Source organism: Salvelinus alpinus, chromosome 6, assembly GCF_045679555.1.
Source record: "Salvelinus alpinus chromosome 6, SLU_Salpinus.1, whole genome shotgun sequence".
Classification (NCBI taxonomy): Eukaryota; Metazoa; Chordata; class Actinopteri; order Salmoniformes; family Salmonidae; genus Salvelinus; species Salvelinus alpinus.
The window spans coordinates 88590326-88612825 of NC_092091.1; the positions used below are offsets into that span (position 1 = coordinate 88590326).

A 22500-nucleotide genomic window follows, 5' to 3' on the forward strand; every position below is an offset into this window, starting at 1 on the left:
CTCTCTCTCCCGCAGTGTATTGTGGATAATGTAGTCTCTCCTCTCTCTCTCCCAGTTCCGTCCCAGCCGTCAGACTTCAAAGGAGAGGCCAAGTCAGAGACCAGTATATTGCTGTCATGGGTAGCTCCTCCACAGAGTGGGCCTGAAAACCTGATCACTGGATATGAACTGGTCTACAGAAGGTCTGGTGACAACGAAGAGGTAAGAGATATATCTGTAGATTAGTTAAACCCCATTTCTTAAACCCATAGAGCTCAGTTGCTTTTCACAAAGTCTCAATATACTTTCCTCTACAATCCATTGAGGCATTTCTGTTATAAACTCAGCAAAAAAAAGAAATGGCCCTTTTTCAGGATCCTGTCTTTCAAAGATAATTCATAAAAATTCAAATAACTTCACAGATCTTCATTGTAAAGGGTTTAAACACTGTTTCCCATGCTTCTTCAATGAAACATAAACAATTAATGAACATGCACCTGTGGAACGGTCCTTAAGACACTAACAGCTTAAAGACAGTAGGCAATTAAGGTCACAGTTATGAAAACTTAGGACACTAAAGAGGCCTTTCTACTGACTCTGAGAAACACCAAAAGAAAGATGCCCAGGGTCCCTGCTCATCTGCATGAATGTGCCTTAGGCATGCTGCAAGGAGGCATGAGGACTGCAGATGTGGCCAGGGCAATAAATTGCAATGTCCGTACTGTGAGACGCCTAAGACAGCGCTACAGGGAGACATATCGGACAGCTGATCGTCCTCGCAGTGGCAGACAACGTGTAACACCACCTGCACAGGATCGGTACAGCCGAACATCACACCTGCGGGACAGGTACAGGATGGCAACAACAACTGCCTGAGTTACACCAGGAATGCACAATCCCCCATCAGTGCTCAGACTGTCCGCAATAGGCTGAGAGAGGCTGGACTGAGGGCTTGTAGGCCTGTTGTAAGGCAGGTCCTCACCAGACATCACCGGCAACAACGTCGCCTATGGGCACAAACCCACCGTCGCTGGACCAGACAGGACTGGCAAAAAGTGCTCTTCACTGACGAGGCGTGGTTTTGTCTCACCAGGGGTGATGGTCGGATTTGCGTGTATCGTCGAAGGAATGAGCGTTACACTGAGGCCTGTACTCTGGAGCGGGATCGATTAGGAGGTGGAGGGTCCGTCATGGTCTGGGGTGGTGTGTCACAGCATCATCAGACTGAGCTTGTTGTCATTGCAGGCAATCTCAACGCTGTGCGTTACAGGGAAGACATCCTCCTCCCTCATGTGTGACCCTTCCTGCAGCCTCATCCTGACATGACCCTTCAGCATGACAATGCCACCAGCCATACTGCTCGTTCTGTGTGTGATTTCCTGCAAGACAGGAATGTCAGTGTTCTGCCATGGCCAGCGAAGAGCCCGGATCTCAATCCCATTGAACACGTCTGGGACCTGTTGGATCGGAGGGTGAGGGCTAGGCCCATTCCCCCCAGAAATGTCTGGGAACTTGCAGGTGCCTGGGTGAAAGAGTGAGGTGACATCTCACAGCAAGAACTGGCAGATCTGGTGCAGTCCATGAGGAGGAGATGCACTGCGGTACTTAATGCAGCTGGTGGCCACACCAGATACTGACTGTTACTTTTGATTTTGACCCCTTAATACTCTGTCTACCTGTTACAGCTTCCACCTTAACCCTCTGTCTACCTGCTACAGCTTCCACCTTAACCCTCTGTCTACCTGCTACAGCTTCCACCTTAACCCTCTGTCTACCTGCTACAGCTTCCACCTTAACCCTCTGTCTACCTGTTACAGCTTCCACCTTAACCCTCTGTCTACCTGCTACAGCTTCCACCTTAACCCTCTGTCTACCTGATACAGCTTCCACCTTAACCCTCTGTCTACCTGTTACAGCTTCCACCTTAACCCTCTGTCTACCTGTTACACCTTCCACCTTAACCCTCTGTCTACCTGCTACACCTTCCACCTTAACCCTCTGTCTACCTGTTACACCTTCCACCTTAACCCTCTGTCTACCTGCTACACCTCCCACCTTACCCCTAACCTTAACAATCTCTATCTCTCTCTCTCCTCTATCTCTCTCCTCCATCTCTCTCTCTCCTCCATCTCTCTCTCTCTCTCTCCTCCATCTCTCTCCCCTCCATCTCTCTCTCCTCCATCTCTCTCTTTCTCTCTCCTCCATCTCTATCTCCTCTCTCTCTCTCTCTCCTCCATCTCTCTCTCTCTCTCCTCCATCTCTCCATCTCTCTCTCCTCCATCTATCCCTCTCTCTCTCTCCTCCATCTCTCTCTCTCTCACATCTCTCTCTTTCTCTCTATTTCTCTCTCTCTCCAGAAGAAGCTGAATTTTGACCCCGCCTCCTCCTACCTTATAAGGAATTTGAAGTCATTCTCCTCCTACACCTTCCAGCTGGCAGCACGTAGCAAACACGGCATCGGAGCGTATACCAACGAGGTTACCACAGATACACCACAGACACGTATGTCCCTACCTACACTACTACTACTGCTGGTACTGCTCTACCAGAGGTATAATCTGGGGTTAAACACAACTCATTATGTCATCTATCAGATACTCTGAGGACCTGAGTTATAATCTGGATTAAACAGAACTCATATGTCATCTATCAGATACTCTGAGGACCAGAGTTATAATCTGGATTAAACAGACCTCTAATATCATCTATCAGATACTCTGAGGACCAGAGGTATAATCTGGGGTTAAACAGAACTCATATGTCATCTATCAGATACTCTGAGGACCTGAGTTATAATCTGGATTAAACAGAACTCATTATATCATCTATCAGATACTATGAGGACCAGAGTTATAATCTGGATTAAACAGACCTCTAATGTCATCTATCAGATACTCTGAGGACCAGAGTTATAATCTGGATTAAACAGACCTCATATGTCATCTATCAGATACTATGAGGACCAGAGTTATAATCTGGATTAAACAGAACTCATTATGTCATCTATCAGATACTCTGAGGACCAGAGTTATAATCTGGATTAAACAGACCTCATATGTCATCTATCAGATACTCTGAGGACCTGAGTTATAATCTGGATTAAACAGAACTCATTATATCATCTATCAGATACTATGAGGACCAGAGTTATAATCTGGATTAAACAGACCTCTAATGTCATCTATCAGATACTCTGAGGACCAGAGGTATAATCTGGATTAAACAGACCTCATGTGTCATCTATCAGATACTATGAGGACCAGAGTTATAATCTGGATTAAACAGAACTCATTATGTCATCTATCAGATACTCTGAGGACCAGAGTTATAATCTGGATTAAACAGACCTCATATGTCATCTATCAGATACTATAGGGACCAGAGGTATAATCTGGGGTTAAACAGAACTCATATGTCATCTATCAGATACTATAGGGACCAGAGGTATAATCTGGGGTTAAACAGAACTCATTTATCATCTATCAGATACTCTGAGGACCTGAGTTATAATCTGGATTAAACAGAACTCATATGTCATCTATCAGATACTATAGGGACCAGAGTTATAATCTGGATTAAACAGACCTCATGTGTCATCTATCAGATACTCTGAGGACCAGAGTTATAATCTGGATTAAACAGACCTCATATGTCATCTATCAGATACTATAGGGACCAGAGTTATAATCTGGATTAAACAGAACTCATTATATGTCATCTATCAGATACTCTGAGGACCTGAGTTATAATCTGGATTAAACAGAACTCATATGTCATGGAATCACAAGATACAATTTGTGGAGAATAAGATCAACAGAATAAGATTACTTTATACAGTGAAACAATAGGTAAATGTTTCACGATTTTGGAAAATGTTTCACAATTTTGGAAAATGTTCACAATTTATTCTTTAGTTGTATATCTTTCAAACTTGTTCAAACTTCCATGACTCTGAAGTCTGTCAGTCAGTCAGGGCTACAGTCAAGGTGAGGAAGTCTGTCAGGTAGTTAGGGCTCGGCTACAGTCAAGGTAAGGTGATTCCAAGGCATAAAGTAGTTAGAGATGTGAAGTGGATCAGTCTGAGGAGAAGCACTGAGACTGATAGAAGGCGTTTGGAGTGAGACTTACTCATTAAGTTCAAGTCAAGGTAGGTTACATGTTACATGTTGTCCAAGAGACTCAGTTCCGTGTCCTTTCTGTTGTATCTTCTTTATATCTCATCAGTCTTTTTCATTCGTTTTCAGTTGACAACATTTTCTATCGAACACATTTGAATAGGGGTGTTAAATTCCGGTAACCTTCCTAAACTTTCCCCAAACCAGGATTTCTGGAACACCTGGACATTTTGGGAAAGTTACCTGAGTTTTGCAACCCTAGATTTGACGTTCGCTTCCGCCATTTTGCACCTGTGCTAGTCTTCTGGTCATTTTTCTTTATAGAAAACATCGGTCCGAGAGTTTTATTTTCATTTTGTGTTTTTTTGTCCCTTTTTTTTTCTTTTCTGTCTCGTCTGTTGGCTCTGTCACCATCTTCCACTAAACACCTCACTACCTCACCAACCAATCAACACACACAACCAATCACATCCACCAAAACAACCCGTACTTCCTCAAACCTGGCCAATCAGAACCCTCAGCCCCTCCCCAGCAGGTCACATGCTCCAGCCCCAGCTCCACCAGCATCCTGGTAAGTTGGGCTCCGCCCCTGGCGGAATTCCAGAACGGAATCATAACGGGATATTCCATCCAGTATTCTGTCACGGAAGGAGACAACAGGACTTCCCAGCAAGTCAGCCGAATTCCACCGGAAAGCTCTCCGTACCTTCTGGAAAACCTGGAGAAATGGACAGAGTATGGAATCACGGTCAGAGCCCTGACGGAAGCCGGAGAAGGACCAGAGAGTCTACAACTACTAGTGCGCACAGAGGAAGATGGTATGTCCCAAACCTTTCCCCTGCCTGTTGGTACTAAACACCCCTATCCTTGGTGAAAATGGCTCGCCCCACTAACAATGCCACCACCTGAGAACCTCCAGCCCGTAGTGTGCATCCCAAAAGGCATCCTATTTCCCAGCAACCCTAGCTGTGTTTTCTCCTTGACCTTCATTCTAAGAAAGAAACCTCCCATGGCTATACCTCTACACAGTAATTTCCTTCTAAAATCCTGCCTTTTTTTCTTCTCTCTTCTCTCCGTGGGCCTGAGGGGGGGTTGATGCGGTGTATTCCACTGACAATGCCCCTTTGAACAATACTACACAGCCCTGCGGATGTGTCACTAAATACCCCTACATGAGGGGCATAATAGTACGCACCATTAACCATGCCTCTGTGAACTGTTGCTGAACCCTATGGCTTAAACCATCTCTGTAAAGGAGGGGGGGAACCCAGCTAGCCCTTAGTCTTTCCTTTCAACCCTGACTCGTCATGCTGAAGTTAACTTTACCTCTACAGAACTGAACCTTTTTCTTGGTATACGTTTGTATACGTTTGTACCTTTCTCTGTATAACCGAGGTTATATGATGTTCTGGGAACCACGGCACCTTAGGATTCCTTGTATCGTCTGATCTCCCCTCTCTATCTTTCATTCACTCTCGCTCTCTGAATGTCAGGCCAGTTTTTCAGGCCATCTTTAGCTGCTTTTTGGTGCTTTTTCAAATCTCATCTCCTATATATTTATCGACATTTTGAACAGAACCCCCCAAAAAACGTTCAACCCACCAACCTATCCTCCCTCCTAACGCTCACCTACCCCGGAGTATCCAAACCATCTAAGAGCCACCACAACTTTTGAACCCCGACCCTTGACCTCGACCTATCCTACAATGCATTTCCAGTTCCCAGTGGTCCTCCGCGCGACGTGGCGACGGAGGCGGTGAACTCGTCAGCAATCAGGGTGGTGTGGCGGGCACCGGCCGTGGAGCGGCAACATGGTCAGGTCAGAGGTTACCAGGTCCACTACATGAAGATGAACTATGGAGATCCCGCTGGACCCAACCTCATCAAGGATATACTCCTAGACGACTCACAGGTAACAATGGAAGACAACTCAGACAGATTGAATAGAATATTTATATCGAATGGAATGTTGATATAGAATGGAACGTTGATATAGAATGGAACGTTCATATAGAATGGAACGTTGATATAGAATGGAACGTTGATATAGAATGGAACGTTGATATAGAATGGAACGTTCATATAGAATGGAACGTTGATATAGAATGGAACGTTGATATAGAATGGAACGTTGATATAGAATGGAACGTTCATATAGAATGGAACGTTGATATAGAATGGAACGTTGATGTAGAATGGAATGTTGGAATAGAATGGAATGTTGATATAGAATGGAACGTTGATATAGAAAGGAACGTTGATATAGAATGGAACGTTGATATAGAATGGAATGTTGGAATAGAATGGAATGTTGATATAGAATAGAACGTTGATATAGAATGGAATGTTTATATAGAATGGAATGTTGGAATAGAATAGAACGTTGATATAGAATGGAATGTTGATATAGAATGGAACGTTGATATAGAATGGAACATTGATATAGAATGGAGCGTTGATATAGAATGGAACGTTGATATAGAATGGAACGTTGATATAGAATGGAACGTTGATATAGAATGGAACGTTGATGTAGAATGGAATGTTGGAATAGAATGGAATGTTGATATAGAATGGAACGATGATATAGAATGGAATGTTGGAATAGAATGGAACGTTGATATAGAATGGAATGTTGTAATAGAATGGAATGTTGATATAGAATGGAATGTTGTAATATAATGGAACGTTGATGTAGAATGGAACGTTAATATAGAATGGAATGTTGGAATATAATGGAATGTTGGAATAGAATGGAATGTTGATATAGAATGGAATGTTGGAATAGAATGGAATGTTGGATTAGAATGGAATGTTGATATAGAATGGAATGTTGGAATAGAATGAAATGTTGGAATAGAATGGAACGTTGATATAGAATGGAATGTTGGAATGTTGGAATAGAATGGAATGTTGAAATAGAATGGAATGTTGGATTAGAATGGAATGTTGGAATGGAATGGAATGTTGGAATAGAATGAAATGTTGAAATAGAATGGACATTGAGATGTAACTGAAAACCCTATTGGAAAGAGACTGATTGCTCAGAATTAAACATATTTTTTAAGAATAATATATATTATATATTTTACAAGCCTTTATCAGATTATGAGATTATAAAATATGAGACTAATGTAAAAAATCCATTTTTTTCTCTCCCTCCTCTTTGCTCTCTGCTTCGTTCTGTCGTTTAGTGGGAATACAATGAATCAGCAGAATATGTAAGTATATCTGTGATCTGGTATCTATAAAATGTCTCATTTATGCTGTTGTCTTGACCTGTGTTTAGGTCCCATGGGCTAGTAGAAAAAATGATGGAATGGGACACAACCTAGAATGGAACTATGGAATGAGATACAGTCTAGAATGGAACTATGGAATGGGACACAGTCTAGAATGGAACTATGGAATGAGATACAGCCTAGAATGGAACTATGGAATGAGATACAGCCTAGAATGGAACTATGGAATGAGATACAGCCTAGAATGGAACTATGGAATGAGATACAGCCTAGAATGGAACTATGGAATGGGACACAGCCTAGAATGGAACTATGGAATGAGATACAGCCTAGAATGGAACTATGGAATGGGACACAGTCTAGAATGGAACTATGGAATGGGACACAGTCTAGAATGGAACTATGGAATGAGATACAGCCTAGAATGGAACTATGGAATGAGATACAGTCTAGAATGGAACTATGGAATGAGATACAGTCTAGAATGGAACTATGGAATGAGATACAGCCTAGAATGGAACTATGGAATGGAGTAGAATGGAACTATGGAATGAGATACAGCCTAGAATGGAACTATGGAATGGGACACAGCCTAGAATGGAACTATGGAATGAGATACAGCCTAGAATGGAACTATGGAATGAGATACAGTCTAGAATGGAACTATGGAATGGGACACAGCCTGGAATGGAACTATGGAATGGGATACAGTCTAGAATGGAACTATGGAATGAGATACAGCCTAGAATGGAACTATGTAATGAAGTAGAATGGAACTATGGAATGAGATACAGCCTAGAATGGAACTATGGAATGGGATACAGTCTAGAATGGAACTATGGAATGAGATACAGCCTAGAATGGAACTATGTAATGAAGTAGAATGGAACTATGTAATGGAGTAGAATGGAACTATGGAATGGAGTAGAATGGAACTATGGAATGGAGTAGAATGGAACTATGGAATGGAGTAGAATGGAACTATGGAATGGAGTAGAATGGAACTATGGAATGGAGTAGAATGGAACTATGGAATGGAGTAGAATGGAACTATGGAATGAAGTAGAATGGAACTATGGAATGGAGTAGAATGGAACTATGGAATGGAGTAGAATGGAACTATGGAATGGAGTAGAATGGAACTATGGAATGGAGTAGAATGGAACTATGGAATGAAGTAGAATGGAACTATGGAATGGAGTAGAATGGAACTATGGAATGGAGTAGAATGGAACTATGGAATGGAGTAGAATGGAACTATGGAATGGAGTAGAATGGAACTATGGAATGGAGTAGAATGGAACTATGGAATGGAGTAGAATGGAACTATGGAATGGAGTAGAATGGAACTATGGAATGGAGTAGAATGGAACTATGGAATGAAGTAGAATGGAACTATGGAATGGAGTAGAATGGAACTATGGAATGGAGTAGAATGGAACTATGGAATGGAGTAGAATGGAACTATGGAATGGAGTAGAATGGAACTATGGAATGGAGTAGAATGGAACTATGGAATGGAGTAGAATGGAACTATGGAATGGAGTAGAATGGAACTATGGAATGGAGTAGAATGGAACTATGGAATGGAGTAGAATGGAACTATGGAATGGAGTAGAATGGAACAATGGAATGGAGTAGAATGGAACTATGGAATGGAGTAGAATGGAACTATGGAATGGAGTAGAATGGAACTATGGAATGGAGTAGAATGGAACTATGGAATGGAATAGAATGGAACTATGGGATGGAGTAGAATGGAACAATGGAATGGAGTAGAATGGAACTATGGAATGGAGTAGAATGGAACTATGGAATGGAGTAGAATGGAACTATGGAATGGAGTAGAATGGAACTATGGAATGGAGTAGAATGGAACTATGGAATGGAGTAGAATGGAACTATGGAATGGAGTAGAATGGAACTATGGAATGGAGTAGAATGGAGATGATACTGTACAGGCCCATGTTGCTGATGAGTTCTATAATCTGTAGGAGGTGGTTCTGTAATACTGATGAGTTCTACGTTCTATGTGTTCTGTAGGAGGTGGTTCTTGGGGAACTCCAGGCTGATACGGCCTACTCTGTGTCTGTGGGGGCGTACACCGCCAAGGGAGACGGGGCACGGAGCAAACCCCAAACTCTCTGCACTACCCTCCCACGTACGTACTTATCATTTATCATCCCAACGTAATATCACAGACAGTACAGACACAGCTACCCAGCCTGCTACTAGACACGGAGACAGATTTACTAAGGCTTCACAGACTCACGTACGTACTTATCATCCCAACATAATATCACAGACAGTACAGACACAGCTACCCAGCCTGCTACCAGACACTGAGACAGATTTACTAAGGCTTCACAGCGTTCTTTAGAGCAGTGATTCCTCTACATGGGGGTCGCCAGTGTGAAACAGATTTCTTTTTAAACGACCATACGTATTTTAATAGGCTACATACAGTGCCTTCGGAAAGTATTCAGACCCCTTTACTTATTGCACATTTTCTTACAGTCTTATTCTAAAATGGAGTAAAATGTTTTATTTCCTCATCAATCTACACACAAATACCCCATAATGATAAAGCAAAAACAGTTTTTTAGATTTTTTTGCTAAATTATTTTAAAAAATAAACGGAAATATCACATTTACATAAGTATTCAGACCCTTTACTCAGTACTTTGTTGAAGCACTTTTGGCAGTGATTACAGCCTCGAGTCTTCTTGGGTTTGACGCTACAAGCTTGGCACACCTGTATTTGGGGAGTTTCTCCCATTCTTCTCTGCAGATCCTCTCAAGCTCTGTCAGGTTAGATGGGGAGTGTTGCTGCACAGCTATTTTTCAGGTCTCTCCAGAGATGTTCAATCTGGTCCAAGTCCGGGGTCTGGCTGGGCCACAAAAGGACATTCAGAGACTTGTCCCGTAGCCACTTCTGCCTTGTCTTGGCTGTATGCTTATTGTCGTTGTCCTGTTGGAAGGTGAACCTTCGCCCCAGTCTGAGGTCCTGAGCGCTCTGGAGCAGGTTTTCATCAAGGATCTCTCTGTACTTTGCTCCATTCATCTTTGCCTTGATCCTGACTAGTCTCCCAGTCCCTGCTGCTGACAAACATCCCAACATAAGCTTCACCTTAGGGATGGTGCCATATTTCCTTGAGATGTGACTCTTGGCATTCAGGCCAAAGAGTTCAATCTTGGTTTCATCAGACCGGCGAATCTTGTTTCTCATGGTCTGAGAGTCTTTAGGTGCCTTTTGGCAAACTCCAAGCGGGCTTTCATGTGCCTTTTACTGAGGATATTGACTGCTAACATGATATACATAGTTGATATTGACTGTTAACATGATGTACATAGTTGATATTGACTGCTAACATGATATACCTAGTTGATATTGACTGCTAACATGATATACCTAGTTGATATTGACTGCTAACATGATATACCTAGTTGATATTGACTGCTAACATGATATCCCTAGTTGATATTGACTGCTAACATGATATACCTAGTTGATATAGACTGTTAACATGATATACCTAGTTGATATTGACTGCTAACATGATATACCTAGTTGATATAGACTGCTAACATGATATACCTAGTTGATATTGACTGCTAACATGATATACCTAGTTGATATTGACTGTTAACATGATATACCTAGTTGATATAGACTGTTAACATGGTATGCCTAGTTGATATAGACTGTTAACATGATATACCTAGTTGATATTGACTGCTAACATGATATACCTAGTTGATATAGACTGTTAACATGATATACCTAGTTGATATTGACTGCTAACATGATATACCTAGTTGATATAGACTGCTAACATGATATACCTAGTTGATATAGACTGCTAACATGATATACCTAGTTGATATTGACTGCTAACATGATATCCCTAGTTGATATTGACTGCTAACATGATATCCCTAGTTGATATAGACTGCTAACATGATATACCTAGTTGATATTGACTGCTAACATGATATACCTAGTTGATATAGACTGCTAACATGATATACCTAGTTGATATTGACTGCTAACATGATATCCCTAGTTGATATAGACTGCTAACATGATATACCTAGTTGATATTGACTGCTAACATGATATACCTAGTTGATATTGACTGCTAACATGATATCCCTAGTTGATATTGACTGTTAACATGATATCCCTAGTTGATATAGACTGCTAACATGATATACCTAGTTGATATAGACTGCTAACATGATATACCTAGTTGATATTGACTGTTAACATGATATACCTAGTTGATATTGACTGTTAACATGATATACCTAGTTGATATAGACTGTTAACATGATATCCCTAGTTGATATAGACTGTTAACATGATATACCTAGTTTATATTGACTGCTAACATGATATCCCTAGTTGATATAGACTGCTAACATGGTATACATAGTTGATATAGACTGCTAACATGATATACCTAGTTGATATTGACTGCTAACATGATATACATAGTTGATATAGACTGCTAACATGATATACATAGTTGATATTGACTGCTAACATGATATACCTAGTTGATATTGACTGCTAACATGATATACATAGTTGATATTGACTGTTAACATGATATACCTAGTTGATATTGACTGCTAACATGATATACCTAGTTGATATTGACTGCTAACATGATGTACCTAGTTGATATTGACTGTTAACATGATATACCTAGTTGATATTGACTGCTAACATGATATACCTAGTTGATATTGACTGTTAACATGATATACCTAGTTGATATTGACTGCTAACATGGTATCCCTAGTTGATATAGACTGCTAACATGATATGCATAGTTGATATTGACTGTTAACATGATATACCTAGTTGATATTGACTGCTAACATGGTATACATAGTTGATATTGACTGCTAACATGATATACCTAGTTGATATTGACTGCTAGCATGGTATACATAGTTGATATTGACTGCTAACATGAAATACCTAGTTGATTTTGACTGTTAACATGGTATCCCTAGTTGATATTGACTGTTAGCATGATATACCTAGTTGATATTGACTGCTAACATGATATACCTAGTTGATATAGACTGCTAACATGATATACCTAGTTGATATTGACTGCTAACATGATATACCTAGTTGATATTGACTGTTAACATGATATACCTAGTTGATATTGACTGCTAACATGATATACCTAGTTGATATAGACTGTTAACATGATATAGCTAGTTGATATTGACTGCTAACATGATATCCCTAGTTGATATAGACTAGTTGATATTGACTGTTAGCATGAATGACTTTCAGCTCAAAATGCAGGTGCATCACCATTTCTGGCTGTAATGACAGGCTACATTTGTGCAGAGATTGTGAGCAGGTGAGAAGTGAGCAGCTAATTCTCATTAATAGTAACATCCTCTTCTCTCCTCTTCCCCTCTCTCTCATCTCATCCCTCTCTTCATCCTGCTCCTACCTTCTCCCTTCCTTCCCCCAGTCCCAGAACGCCCCAGGCTCTCAGTAAGTCCCACCCCCGTGGGCACGGCCCAGCTCCAGTGGCTGCCTCCACCCAGCCCCTCTACCCCTCTCCTGGGGTACCGTCTAACCTTCGGACGCCTGGATGTCCTCCCCCTCACCGTGGTAGAATTCCCCACCAAGGAAAAGTCCTACACGGCGCAGGATATCCACAAGGGGGCGTCGTACGTGTTCCGACTCTCCGCCCGGAATAAGATTGGTTACGGAGAGGAGGCAGCGATCGAGGTGACCACCCCGGAAGACGTTCCCGGAGGATACCCAGAAAATATCCTCTCTGATGGCGCCTCGGCGTCCTCCATACAGCTAGTTTGGAAGTCTGTCCCGCTTATCGAACAAAACGGGAAGATTGTGAAGTATTCGGTGCAGTACCGGGATGTTAACGGTAGAGGTGGGAATGCTACCGGGGAGGTGGTGGTGACGGTACCGGAATCTAGCGTGACGTTGGAAGGGCTGAGCGCCGACACGGTGTATGACGTCAGAGTGTGTGCGTTCACGGCGGTAGGGGCGGGGCCGTTTAGTCCCGGTGTCCAGTTTAGGACCCAACCGCTGGATGTGGAAGGTAGGACACACACTCACACACACACACACACACACACACACACACACACACACACACACACACACACACACACACACACACACACACACACACACACACACTCACACACACACACACACACACACACACACATTCACACACACACACACACACACACACACACACACACACACACACACACACACACACACACACACACACACACACGCACACACACACGCACACACACTCTCTCAAATCCACCTTAGAGCAACTACCCAACAACCATCTTCCATTTCCCCCCCCCCCCCCCCTCATCCTAAACACACTCTTTCCTCCCCACTGGTCATTAACTCACGTCAAACTCAGTGGAAACACCACACACCACACCGAACACGTTACAGCGTCGTCGTCAGTCTATTTTGTTCTTGTCAGTCTTGTCAGTCTTGTCTGTAGTCTTCAATGTATTCGGTCTCCTTCAGCTGACAAGGTAAGAGAGGTGTTCTAGTCACATGTCATTATGCAGTCAAGCTGACATCACTTCCAGGCTGTGTTTCTGTACAGACAGACACTAGAGAGTAAAACACAGGTAAGAGAGTACACCTGTTTCTCTCAGACCTGGGTTCAGATACTATTAGAAATCTTTCAACAACAAAAAAATACTTTCAGCGTTTGCTCTGGCCTGCCTGGAATGAGGATGGCACTCCTTCAGACTATTCTATTGGTTCCATGGCTCCAGGCAAGCTCAATCAAGCCCAGATAAAACATTTGAAATGATGTGAAAATAGTATTTGAACCCGGATCTGGATCCTATAAGGAGATTGAAAGCGTAGAAATAGAATCCATATAAAAAGTCCATCGGTGACTTGAATGGGCCCCGTTCTATGGGTTGTATTTCTATGATCTAAGAAAAGTCTGCGGAGTCATGCTGTTGTTTTCTATGTTCCACAGTGTTTGCTACTAACTTCAGAGTGAAGGCTGCCATGAAGAACTCAGTCCTGCTGACCTGGGAGATACGAGACAAAACACCCTCCCAGCCTTTTACCGTGAGTTACAGGGACTTTACATGATGTGTGTGTTTGTTTGTGTGTGTGTGTGTGTGTGTGTGTGTGTGTGTGTGTGTGTGTGTGTGTGTGTGTGTGTGTGTGTGTGTGTGTGTGTGTGTGTGTGTGTGTGTGTGTGTGTGTGTGTGTGTGTGTGTGTGTATGTGTGTGGTTGTGGTTGTGTGTGTGGTTGTGTGTGTTGATTATCTCTGTCTCTCTATAGATATTGTATGGTAAGGGTCAGAGTGTTGATTATCTCTCTCTATATATAGATAGATCCTGTATGATAAGGGTCAGAGTGTTGATTATCTATCTCTATGTATAGATCTTGTATGGTAAGGGTCAGAGTGTTGATTATCTCTCTCTCTCTCTAGATCCTGTATGATAAGGGTCAGAGTGTTGATTATCTCTCTCTCTCTCTAGATCCTGTATGATAAGGGTCAGAGTGTTGATTATCTCTGTCTCTCTCTAGATCCTGTATGATGAGGGTCAGAGTGTTGATTATCTCTCTCTCTCTCTCTCTAGATCCTGTATGATGAGGGTCAGAGTGTTGATTATCTCTCTCTCTCTCTAGATCCTGTATGATAAGGGTCAGAGTGTTAATTATCTCTCTCTCTCTCTCTCTAGATCCTGTATGATAAGGGTCAGAGTGTTGATTATCTCTCTCTCTCTAGATCCTGTATGATACGGGTCAGAGTGTTGATTATCTCTCTCTCTCTAGATCCTGTATGATGAGGGTCAGAGTGTTGATTATCTCTCTCTCTCTAGATCCTGTATGGTAAGGGTCAGAGTGTTGATTATCTCTCTCTCTCTAGATCCTGTATGGTAAGGGTCAGAGTGTTGATTATCTCTCTCTCTCTCTGGATCCTGTATGATAAGGGTCAGAGTGTTGATTATCTCTCTCTCTCTCTAGATCCTGTATGATAAGGGTCAGAGTGTTGATTATCTCGCTCTCTCTCTAGATCCTGTATGATAAGGGTCAGAGTGTTGATTATCTCTCTCTCTCTCTAGATCCTGTATGATACGGGTCAGAGTGTTGATTATCTCTCTCTCTCTAGATCCTGTATGATACGGGTCAGAGTGTTGATTATCTCTGTCTCTCTCTCTCTAGATCCTGTATGATACGGGTCAGAGTGTTGATTATCTCTGTCTCTCTCTCTCTAGATCCTGTATGATACGGGTCAGAGTGTTGATTATCTCTCTCTCTCTCTCTAGATCCTGTATGATAAGGGTCAGAGTGTTGATTATCTCTCTCTCTCTCTAGATCCTGTATGATAAGGGTCAGAGTGTTGATTATCTCTGTCTCTCTCTCTCTAGATCCTGTATGATAAGGGTCAGAGTGTTGATTATCTCTGTCTCTCTCTCTCTAGATCCTGTATGATAAGGGTCAGACTGTTGATTATCTCTCTCTCTCTCTCTCTCTCTATAGATCCTGTATGATAAGGGTCAGAGTGTTAATTATCTCTCTCTCTCTCTCTAGATCCTGTATGATAAGGGTCAGAGTGTTGATTATCTCTGTCTCTCTCTCTCTAGATCCTGTATGATAAGGGTCAGAGTGTTGAGGTGGATGGGAAACAGAACCAGAAGCTGATAACAGGTCTGCAGCCGGAAACACAGTACTCCTTCCTGTTGACTAACCGTGGCAACAGTGCCGGGGGACTACAGCACCGCGTAACCGTGACGACCGCCCCGGACGTGCTGCGCTCCAAACCCACGCTGGTGGGGAAGACCAACGCAGACGGGATGGTGACGGTCCAACTACCGCCCGTACAGACCACCACTACCGTCAGGTGAGGGAGGGAGGGAGGGAGGGAGGGGGGGAGGGAGGGAGGGAGGGAGGGAGGGAGGGAGGGAGGGAGGGAGGGAGGGAGGGAGTACATCAGGGTTCCCCAACTGGCGGCCCGCTGGTGATTTTATTAATTTGTCCCCTCCAAAATTTTACGACCAATTATAACAATAAAAATAAAACAGTTATTGTTGGACATAAAGGCTGTAAAAACAGCAGCATATCAGTGCCAAGTGATTTTAATGTAGAAAATGTGTTCCAATTCCCAGTATAACAGAGAGATACTGTATATGGTTTTCTGTATTTATTGAACCCTTATTCTACCAGGTGACTGAGAACGCGTTCTCCTTTACAGTAAATTACCTGGGGAACAGTTACAGGGGAGAGGAAGGGGGATGAATGAGCCAATTGGAAGCTGGGGATGATTAGGTGACCGTGATGGTTTGAGGGCCAGATTGGGAGTTTAGCCAGGACACCGGGGTTAACACAACCTACTCTTACGATAAGTGCCATGGGATCTTTAGTGACCTCAGAGAGTCAGGACACCTGTTTAACGTCCCAACCCAAAAGGCGGCACCCTACACAAGGCAATGTCCCCAATCACTGCCCTGGGGCATTGGGATATTTCTTTATTTTTATACCAGAAGAAAGTGCGCTTCCTACTGGCCCTCCAACACCAAGTGTAATTTAGCAAAGATTTTTAGTTCAATGTTATATATTTTTGGGCACCTTGCGGTCAATTTGCAGTCTATAAATGATTTGTAATTATGTTCCGGCTCCCTGACCATCCGCTCAAGTAAAAATTAGCCTGAGGTGAATCTAGTTGATGATCTCTGTACTGTAGTCGACCATCATTAAGGTGAATCTAGTTGATGATCCCTGTAGTCGACCATCATTAAGGTGAATCTAGTTGATGATCTCTGTAGTCGACCATCATTAAGGTGAATCTAGTTGATGATCTCTGTAGTCGACCATCATTAAGGTGAATCTAGTAGATGATCCCTGTAGTCGACCATCATTAAGGTGAATCTAGTTGATGATCCCTGTAGCTGACCATCATTAAGGTGAATCTAGTAGATGATCCCTGTAGTCGACCATCATTAAGGTGAATCTAGTTGATGATCTCTGTAGTCGACCATCATTAAGGTGAATCTAGTTGATGATCTCTGTAGTCGACCATCATTAAGGTGAATCTAGTAGATGATCTCTGTAGTCGACCATCATTAAGGTGAATCTAGTAGATGATCTCTGTAGTTGACCATCATTAAGGTGAATCTAGTTGATGATCTCTGTAGTCGACCATCATTAAGGTGAATCTAGTTGATGATCCCTGTACTGTAGTCAACCATCATTAAGGGGAATCTAGTTTATGATCTCTGTAGTTGACCATCATTAAGGTGAATCTAGTTGATGATCCCTGTACTGTAGTCAACCATCATTAAGGGGAATCTAGTTTATGATCTCTGTAGTTGACCATCATTAAGGTGAATCTAGTTGATGATCTCTGTAGTCGACCATCATTAAGGTGAATCTAGTTGATGATCCCTGTAGTCGACCATCATTAAGGTGAATCTAGTTGATGATCCCTGTAGTCGACCATCATTAAGGTGAATCTAGTAGATGATCCCTGTAGTCGACCATCATTAAGGTGAATCTAGTAGATGATCCCTGTAGTCGACCATCATTAAGGTGAATCTAGTTGATGATCTCCGTAGTCGACCATCATTAAGGTGAATCTAGTTGAAGATCTCTGTAGTCGACCATCATTAAGGTGAATCTAGTTGATGATCCCTGTAGTCGACCATCATTAAGGTGAATCTAGTTGATGATCCCTGTAGTCGACCATCATTAAGGGGAATCTAGTTGATGATCCCTGTAGTCGACCATCATTAAGGTGAATCTAGTTGATGATCCCTGTAGTCGACCATCATTAAGGTGAATCTAGTTGATGATCCCTGTAGTCGACCATCATTAAGGTGAATCTAGTTGATGATCCCTGTAGTCGACCATCATTAAGGTGAATCTAGTTGATGATCCCTGTAGTCGACCATCATTAAGGTGAATCTAGTAGATGATCCCTGTAGTCGGCCATCATTAAGGTGAATCTAGTTGATGATCTCTGTAGCTGACCATCATCAAGGTGAATCTAGTTGATGATCTCTGTAGTCGACCATCATTAAGGTGAATCTAGTTGATGATCTCTGTAGTTGACCATCATTAAGGTGAATCTAGTTGATGATCTCTGTAGTCGACCATCATTAAGGGGAATCTAGTAGATGATCCCTGTAGTCGACCATCATTAAGGTGAATCTAGTTGATGATCTCTGTAGCTGACCATCATTAAGGTGAATCTAGTTGATGATCTCTGTAGTCGACCATCATTAAGGTGAATCTAGTTGATGATCCCTGTAGCTGACCATCATTAAGGTGAATCTAGTTGATGATCCCTGTAGCTGACCATCATTAAGGTGAATCTAGTTGATGATCCCTGTAGCTGACCATCATTAAGGTGAATCTAGTTGATGATCTCTGTAGTCGACCATCATCAAGGTGAATCTAGTAGATGATCTCTGTAGTCGACCATCATCAAGGTGAATCTAGTTGATGATCTCTGTAGTCGACCATCATTAAGGTGAATCTAGTTGATGATCTCTGTAGTCGACCATCATTAAGGTGAATCTAGTTGATGATCTCTGTAGTCGACCATCATTAAGGTGAATCTAGTTGATGATCTCTGTAGTCGACCATCATCAAGGTGAATCTAGTTGATGATCTCTGTAGTCGACCATCATCAAGGTGAATCTAGTAGATGATCCCTGTAGTCGACCATCATCAAGGTGAATCTAGTTGATGATCTCTGTAGTCGACCATCATCAAGGTGAATCTAGTAGATGATCCCTGTAGTCGACCATCATCAAGGTGAATCTAGTAGATGATCCCTGTAGTCGACCATCATCAAGGTGAATCTAGTAGATGATCCCTGTAGTCGACCATCATCAAGGTGAATCTAGTAGATGATCCCTGTAGTCGACCATCATCAAGGTGAATCTAGTAGATTATCCCTGTAGTCGACCATCATCAAGGTGAATCTAGTAGATGATCCCTGTAGTCGACCATCATCAAGGTGAATCTAGTTGATGATCCCAGCTGTACATGATAACTGAAGTGTGTTGTTGTTGTTGCCAGGGGTTACTATGTGGTGGTGGTTCCTCTGAAGAAACAGAGAGGAGGGAAGTTCTTGAAGCCTGGAGACAACCCTGATCAGATGAACCTAGATGAGGTGAGATACTGTATGATGATGAAGATGATAATGATAACACAATATGAAGATGATAATGACGGGGGTAATAACCAGATAACACAATATGAAGATGATAATGATGGGGGTACTAACCAGATAACACAATATGAAGATGATAATGATGGGGGTAATAACCAGATAACACAATATGAAGATGATAATGATGAGGGTAATAACCAGATAACACAATATGAAGATGATAATGATGGGTAATAACCAGATAACACAATATGAAGATGATAATGATGGGGTAATAACCAGATAACACAATATGAAGATGATAATGATGAGGGTAATAACCAGATAACACAATATGAAGATGATAATGATGGGGGTAATAACCAGATAACACAATATGAAGATGATAATGATGGGTAATAACCAGATAACACAATATGAAGATGATAATGATGGGGGTAATAACCAGATAACACAATATGAAGATGATAATGATGGGGTAATAACCAGATAACACAATATGAAGATGATAATGATGAGGGTAATAACCAGATAACACAATATGAAGATGATAATGATGAGGGTAATAACCAGATAACATTGTTAATAACATTTAACATTTATCCATCTCTACTCCCCCCTCTCCTCTCTCTATCCATCTCTACTCCCCCCTCTCTATCCATCTCTACTCCCCCCTCTCCTCTCTCTATCCATCTCTACTCCCCTCTCTCTATCCATCTCCACTCCCCCCTCTCCTCTCTCTATCCATCTCTACTCCCCCCTCTCCTCTCTCTATCCATCTCTACTCCCCCCTCTCCTCTCTCTATCCATCTCTACTCCCCCCTCCCCTCTCTCTATCCATCTCTACTCCCCCTCCCCTCTCTCTATCCATCTCTACTCCCCCCTCTCCTCTCTCTATCCATCTCTACTCCCCTCCTCCCCTCTCTCTATCCATCTCTACTCCCTCCTCCCCTCTCTCTATCCATCTCTACTCCCTCCTCCCCTCTCTTTATCCATCTCTACTCCCTCCTCCCCTCTCTCTATCCATCTCTACTCCCCTCCTCCCCTCTCTTTATCCATCTCTACTCCCCCCTCTCCTCTCTCTATCCATCTCTACTCCCCCCTCTCCTCTCTCTATCCATCTCTACTCCCCCCTCCCCTCTCTCTATCCATCTCTACTCCCCCCTCTCCTCTCTCTATCCATCTCTACTCCCCCCTCCCCTCTCTCTATCCATCTCTACTCCCCCCTCTCCTCTCTCTATCCATCTCTACTCCCCCCTCTCCTCTCTCTATCCATCTCTACTCCCCCCTCTCCTCTCTCTATCCATCTCTACTCCCCCCTCTCCTCCAGCTCCTGAAAGAGATCAACAGGACCAGTGTGAGCCAGGCGCTGCGTGTCCGTCGCCAAGTCCCGGCCAGCCAATCAGATCCCAGGGCCTATGTTTCCGCCCACTTTAAGACCCTCCCCCAGGAGTTCACCCTCGGTGATGGGAGGAGCTATGGGGAGTTCCGGAACCGCCCCCTGCAAAACGGACAGGAATATGTGTTCTTCGTGCTGGCGCTGCTAGACCTGTCTAATAATGTGGGTTTGGGCTGGGAGTGGACACACACACACACACACACACACACACACACACACACACACACACACAGTAGCAGACACACACCAGAAGCATGTGTTCTTCTTGCTGGACTAGGGTCAAACCTGGGTCTCCTGTTTGCCACATAACTCTGTTAGCCCACTGAGCTAAAGCCTAGTCATTAGCTAAGAAGTCTTCAGGTTTTCAAGTTACTCATCACACGAGTATGCCTCACATAACACACACACTCTCTCTAACCACACACACACACACACTCTCTAACCTCTCTCTCTCTCCCTCTCAAGACAATGTATTCAACCAGCCCCTACTCTGACCCCGTGACCTCCAATGACGTGGACCCTCAGCCAATCGTAGACGAGGAGGAGGGGCTTCTGTGGGTGGTGGGGCCGGTAATGGCTGTCATCTTCATCGTCTGCATCGTCATCGCCATCCTGCTCTTCAAGAGGTGATGAGGGGAGAGGAGAGGGGAGGGGAGGAGAGGAGGGGAGAGAGGGAGAGGAGAGGAGAGGAGAGGAGAGGAGAGGAGAGGAGAGGAGAGGAGAGGAGAGGAGAGGAGAGGAGAGGAGAGGAGAGGAGAGGAGAGGAGAGGAGAGGAGAGGAGAGGAGAGGAGAGGAGGAAAACACTTCTACTGTACAGACAGTTTCAGGTTGCTGATCAACTCTGTCATAACATGATGTTTCTTTCTCTTGTTCTGCTCACTCTGCTTCGTTGACCCAGTAAACCAGACAGGTAAGAAGAAGGATATACTCATTACTATCCCGTTAGGGACTCTGATTACCATCATGTTACCTAGGTTACAGCTGTTAGAATCATGCTATGTTGAAACTACAGTGCAAAGAAAAGAAACTGAAGCACAATATTTAGCGTATCGTTTTCCCTCCATGCACCTGGTAATATGTAGCCTGGGTACCAGTCAGTTTCCCTCCATGCACCTGGTAATATGTAGCCTGGGTACCAGTCAGTTTCCCTCCATGCACCTGGTAATATGTAGCCTGGGTACCAGTCAGTTTCCCTCCATGCACCTGGTAATATGTAGCCTGGGTACCAGTCAGTTTCCCTCCATGCACCTGGTAATATGTAGCCTGGGTACCAGTCAGTTTCCCTCCATGCACCTGGTAATATGTAGCCTGGGTACCAGTCAGTTTCCCTCCATGCACCTGGTAATATGTAGCCTGGGTACCAGTCAGTTTCCCTCCATGCACCTGGTAATATGTAGCCTGGGTACCAGTCAGTTTCCCTCCATGCACCTGGTAATATGTAGCCTGGGTACCAGTCAGTTTCCCTCCATGCACCTGGTAATATGTAGCCTGGGTACCAGTCAGTTTCCCTCCATGCACCTGGTAATATGTAGCCTGGGTACCAGTCAGTTTCCCTCCATGCACCTGGTA

The 22500-nt window shown here is 43.1% G+C and overlaps 1 protein-coding gene across 1 annotated transcript in view; it reads left to right on the plus strand.

Annotated features, from left to right (window-relative positions):
• The window catches only part of ptprdb (protein tyrosine phosphatase receptor type Db), a 294094-nt gene that overhangs the window by 181660 nt on the left and 89934 nt on the right, over positions 1-22500 (plus strand). The window contains exons 16-28 of the mRNA XM_071408267.1: positions 56-201; positions 2337-2481; positions 4607-4912; positions 5813-6006; positions 7289-7315; positions 9380-9497; positions 12847-13443; positions 14374-14468; positions 15999-16255; positions 19438-19531; positions 20862-21092; positions 21396-21556; positions 21830-21841. Coding sequence (XP_071264368.1) covers positions 56-201; positions 2337-2481; positions 4607-4912; positions 5813-6006; positions 7289-7315; positions 9380-9497; positions 12847-13443; positions 14374-14468; positions 15999-16255; positions 19438-19531; positions 20862-21092; positions 21396-21556; positions 21830-21841 — 2383 coding nt within the window. The remainder of the gene's footprint in view (positions 1-55; positions 202-2336; positions 2482-4606; positions 4913-5812; positions 6007-7288; positions 7316-9379; positions 9498-12846; positions 13444-14373; positions 14469-15998; positions 16256-19437; positions 19532-20861; positions 21093-21395; positions 21557-21829; positions 21842-22500) is intronic.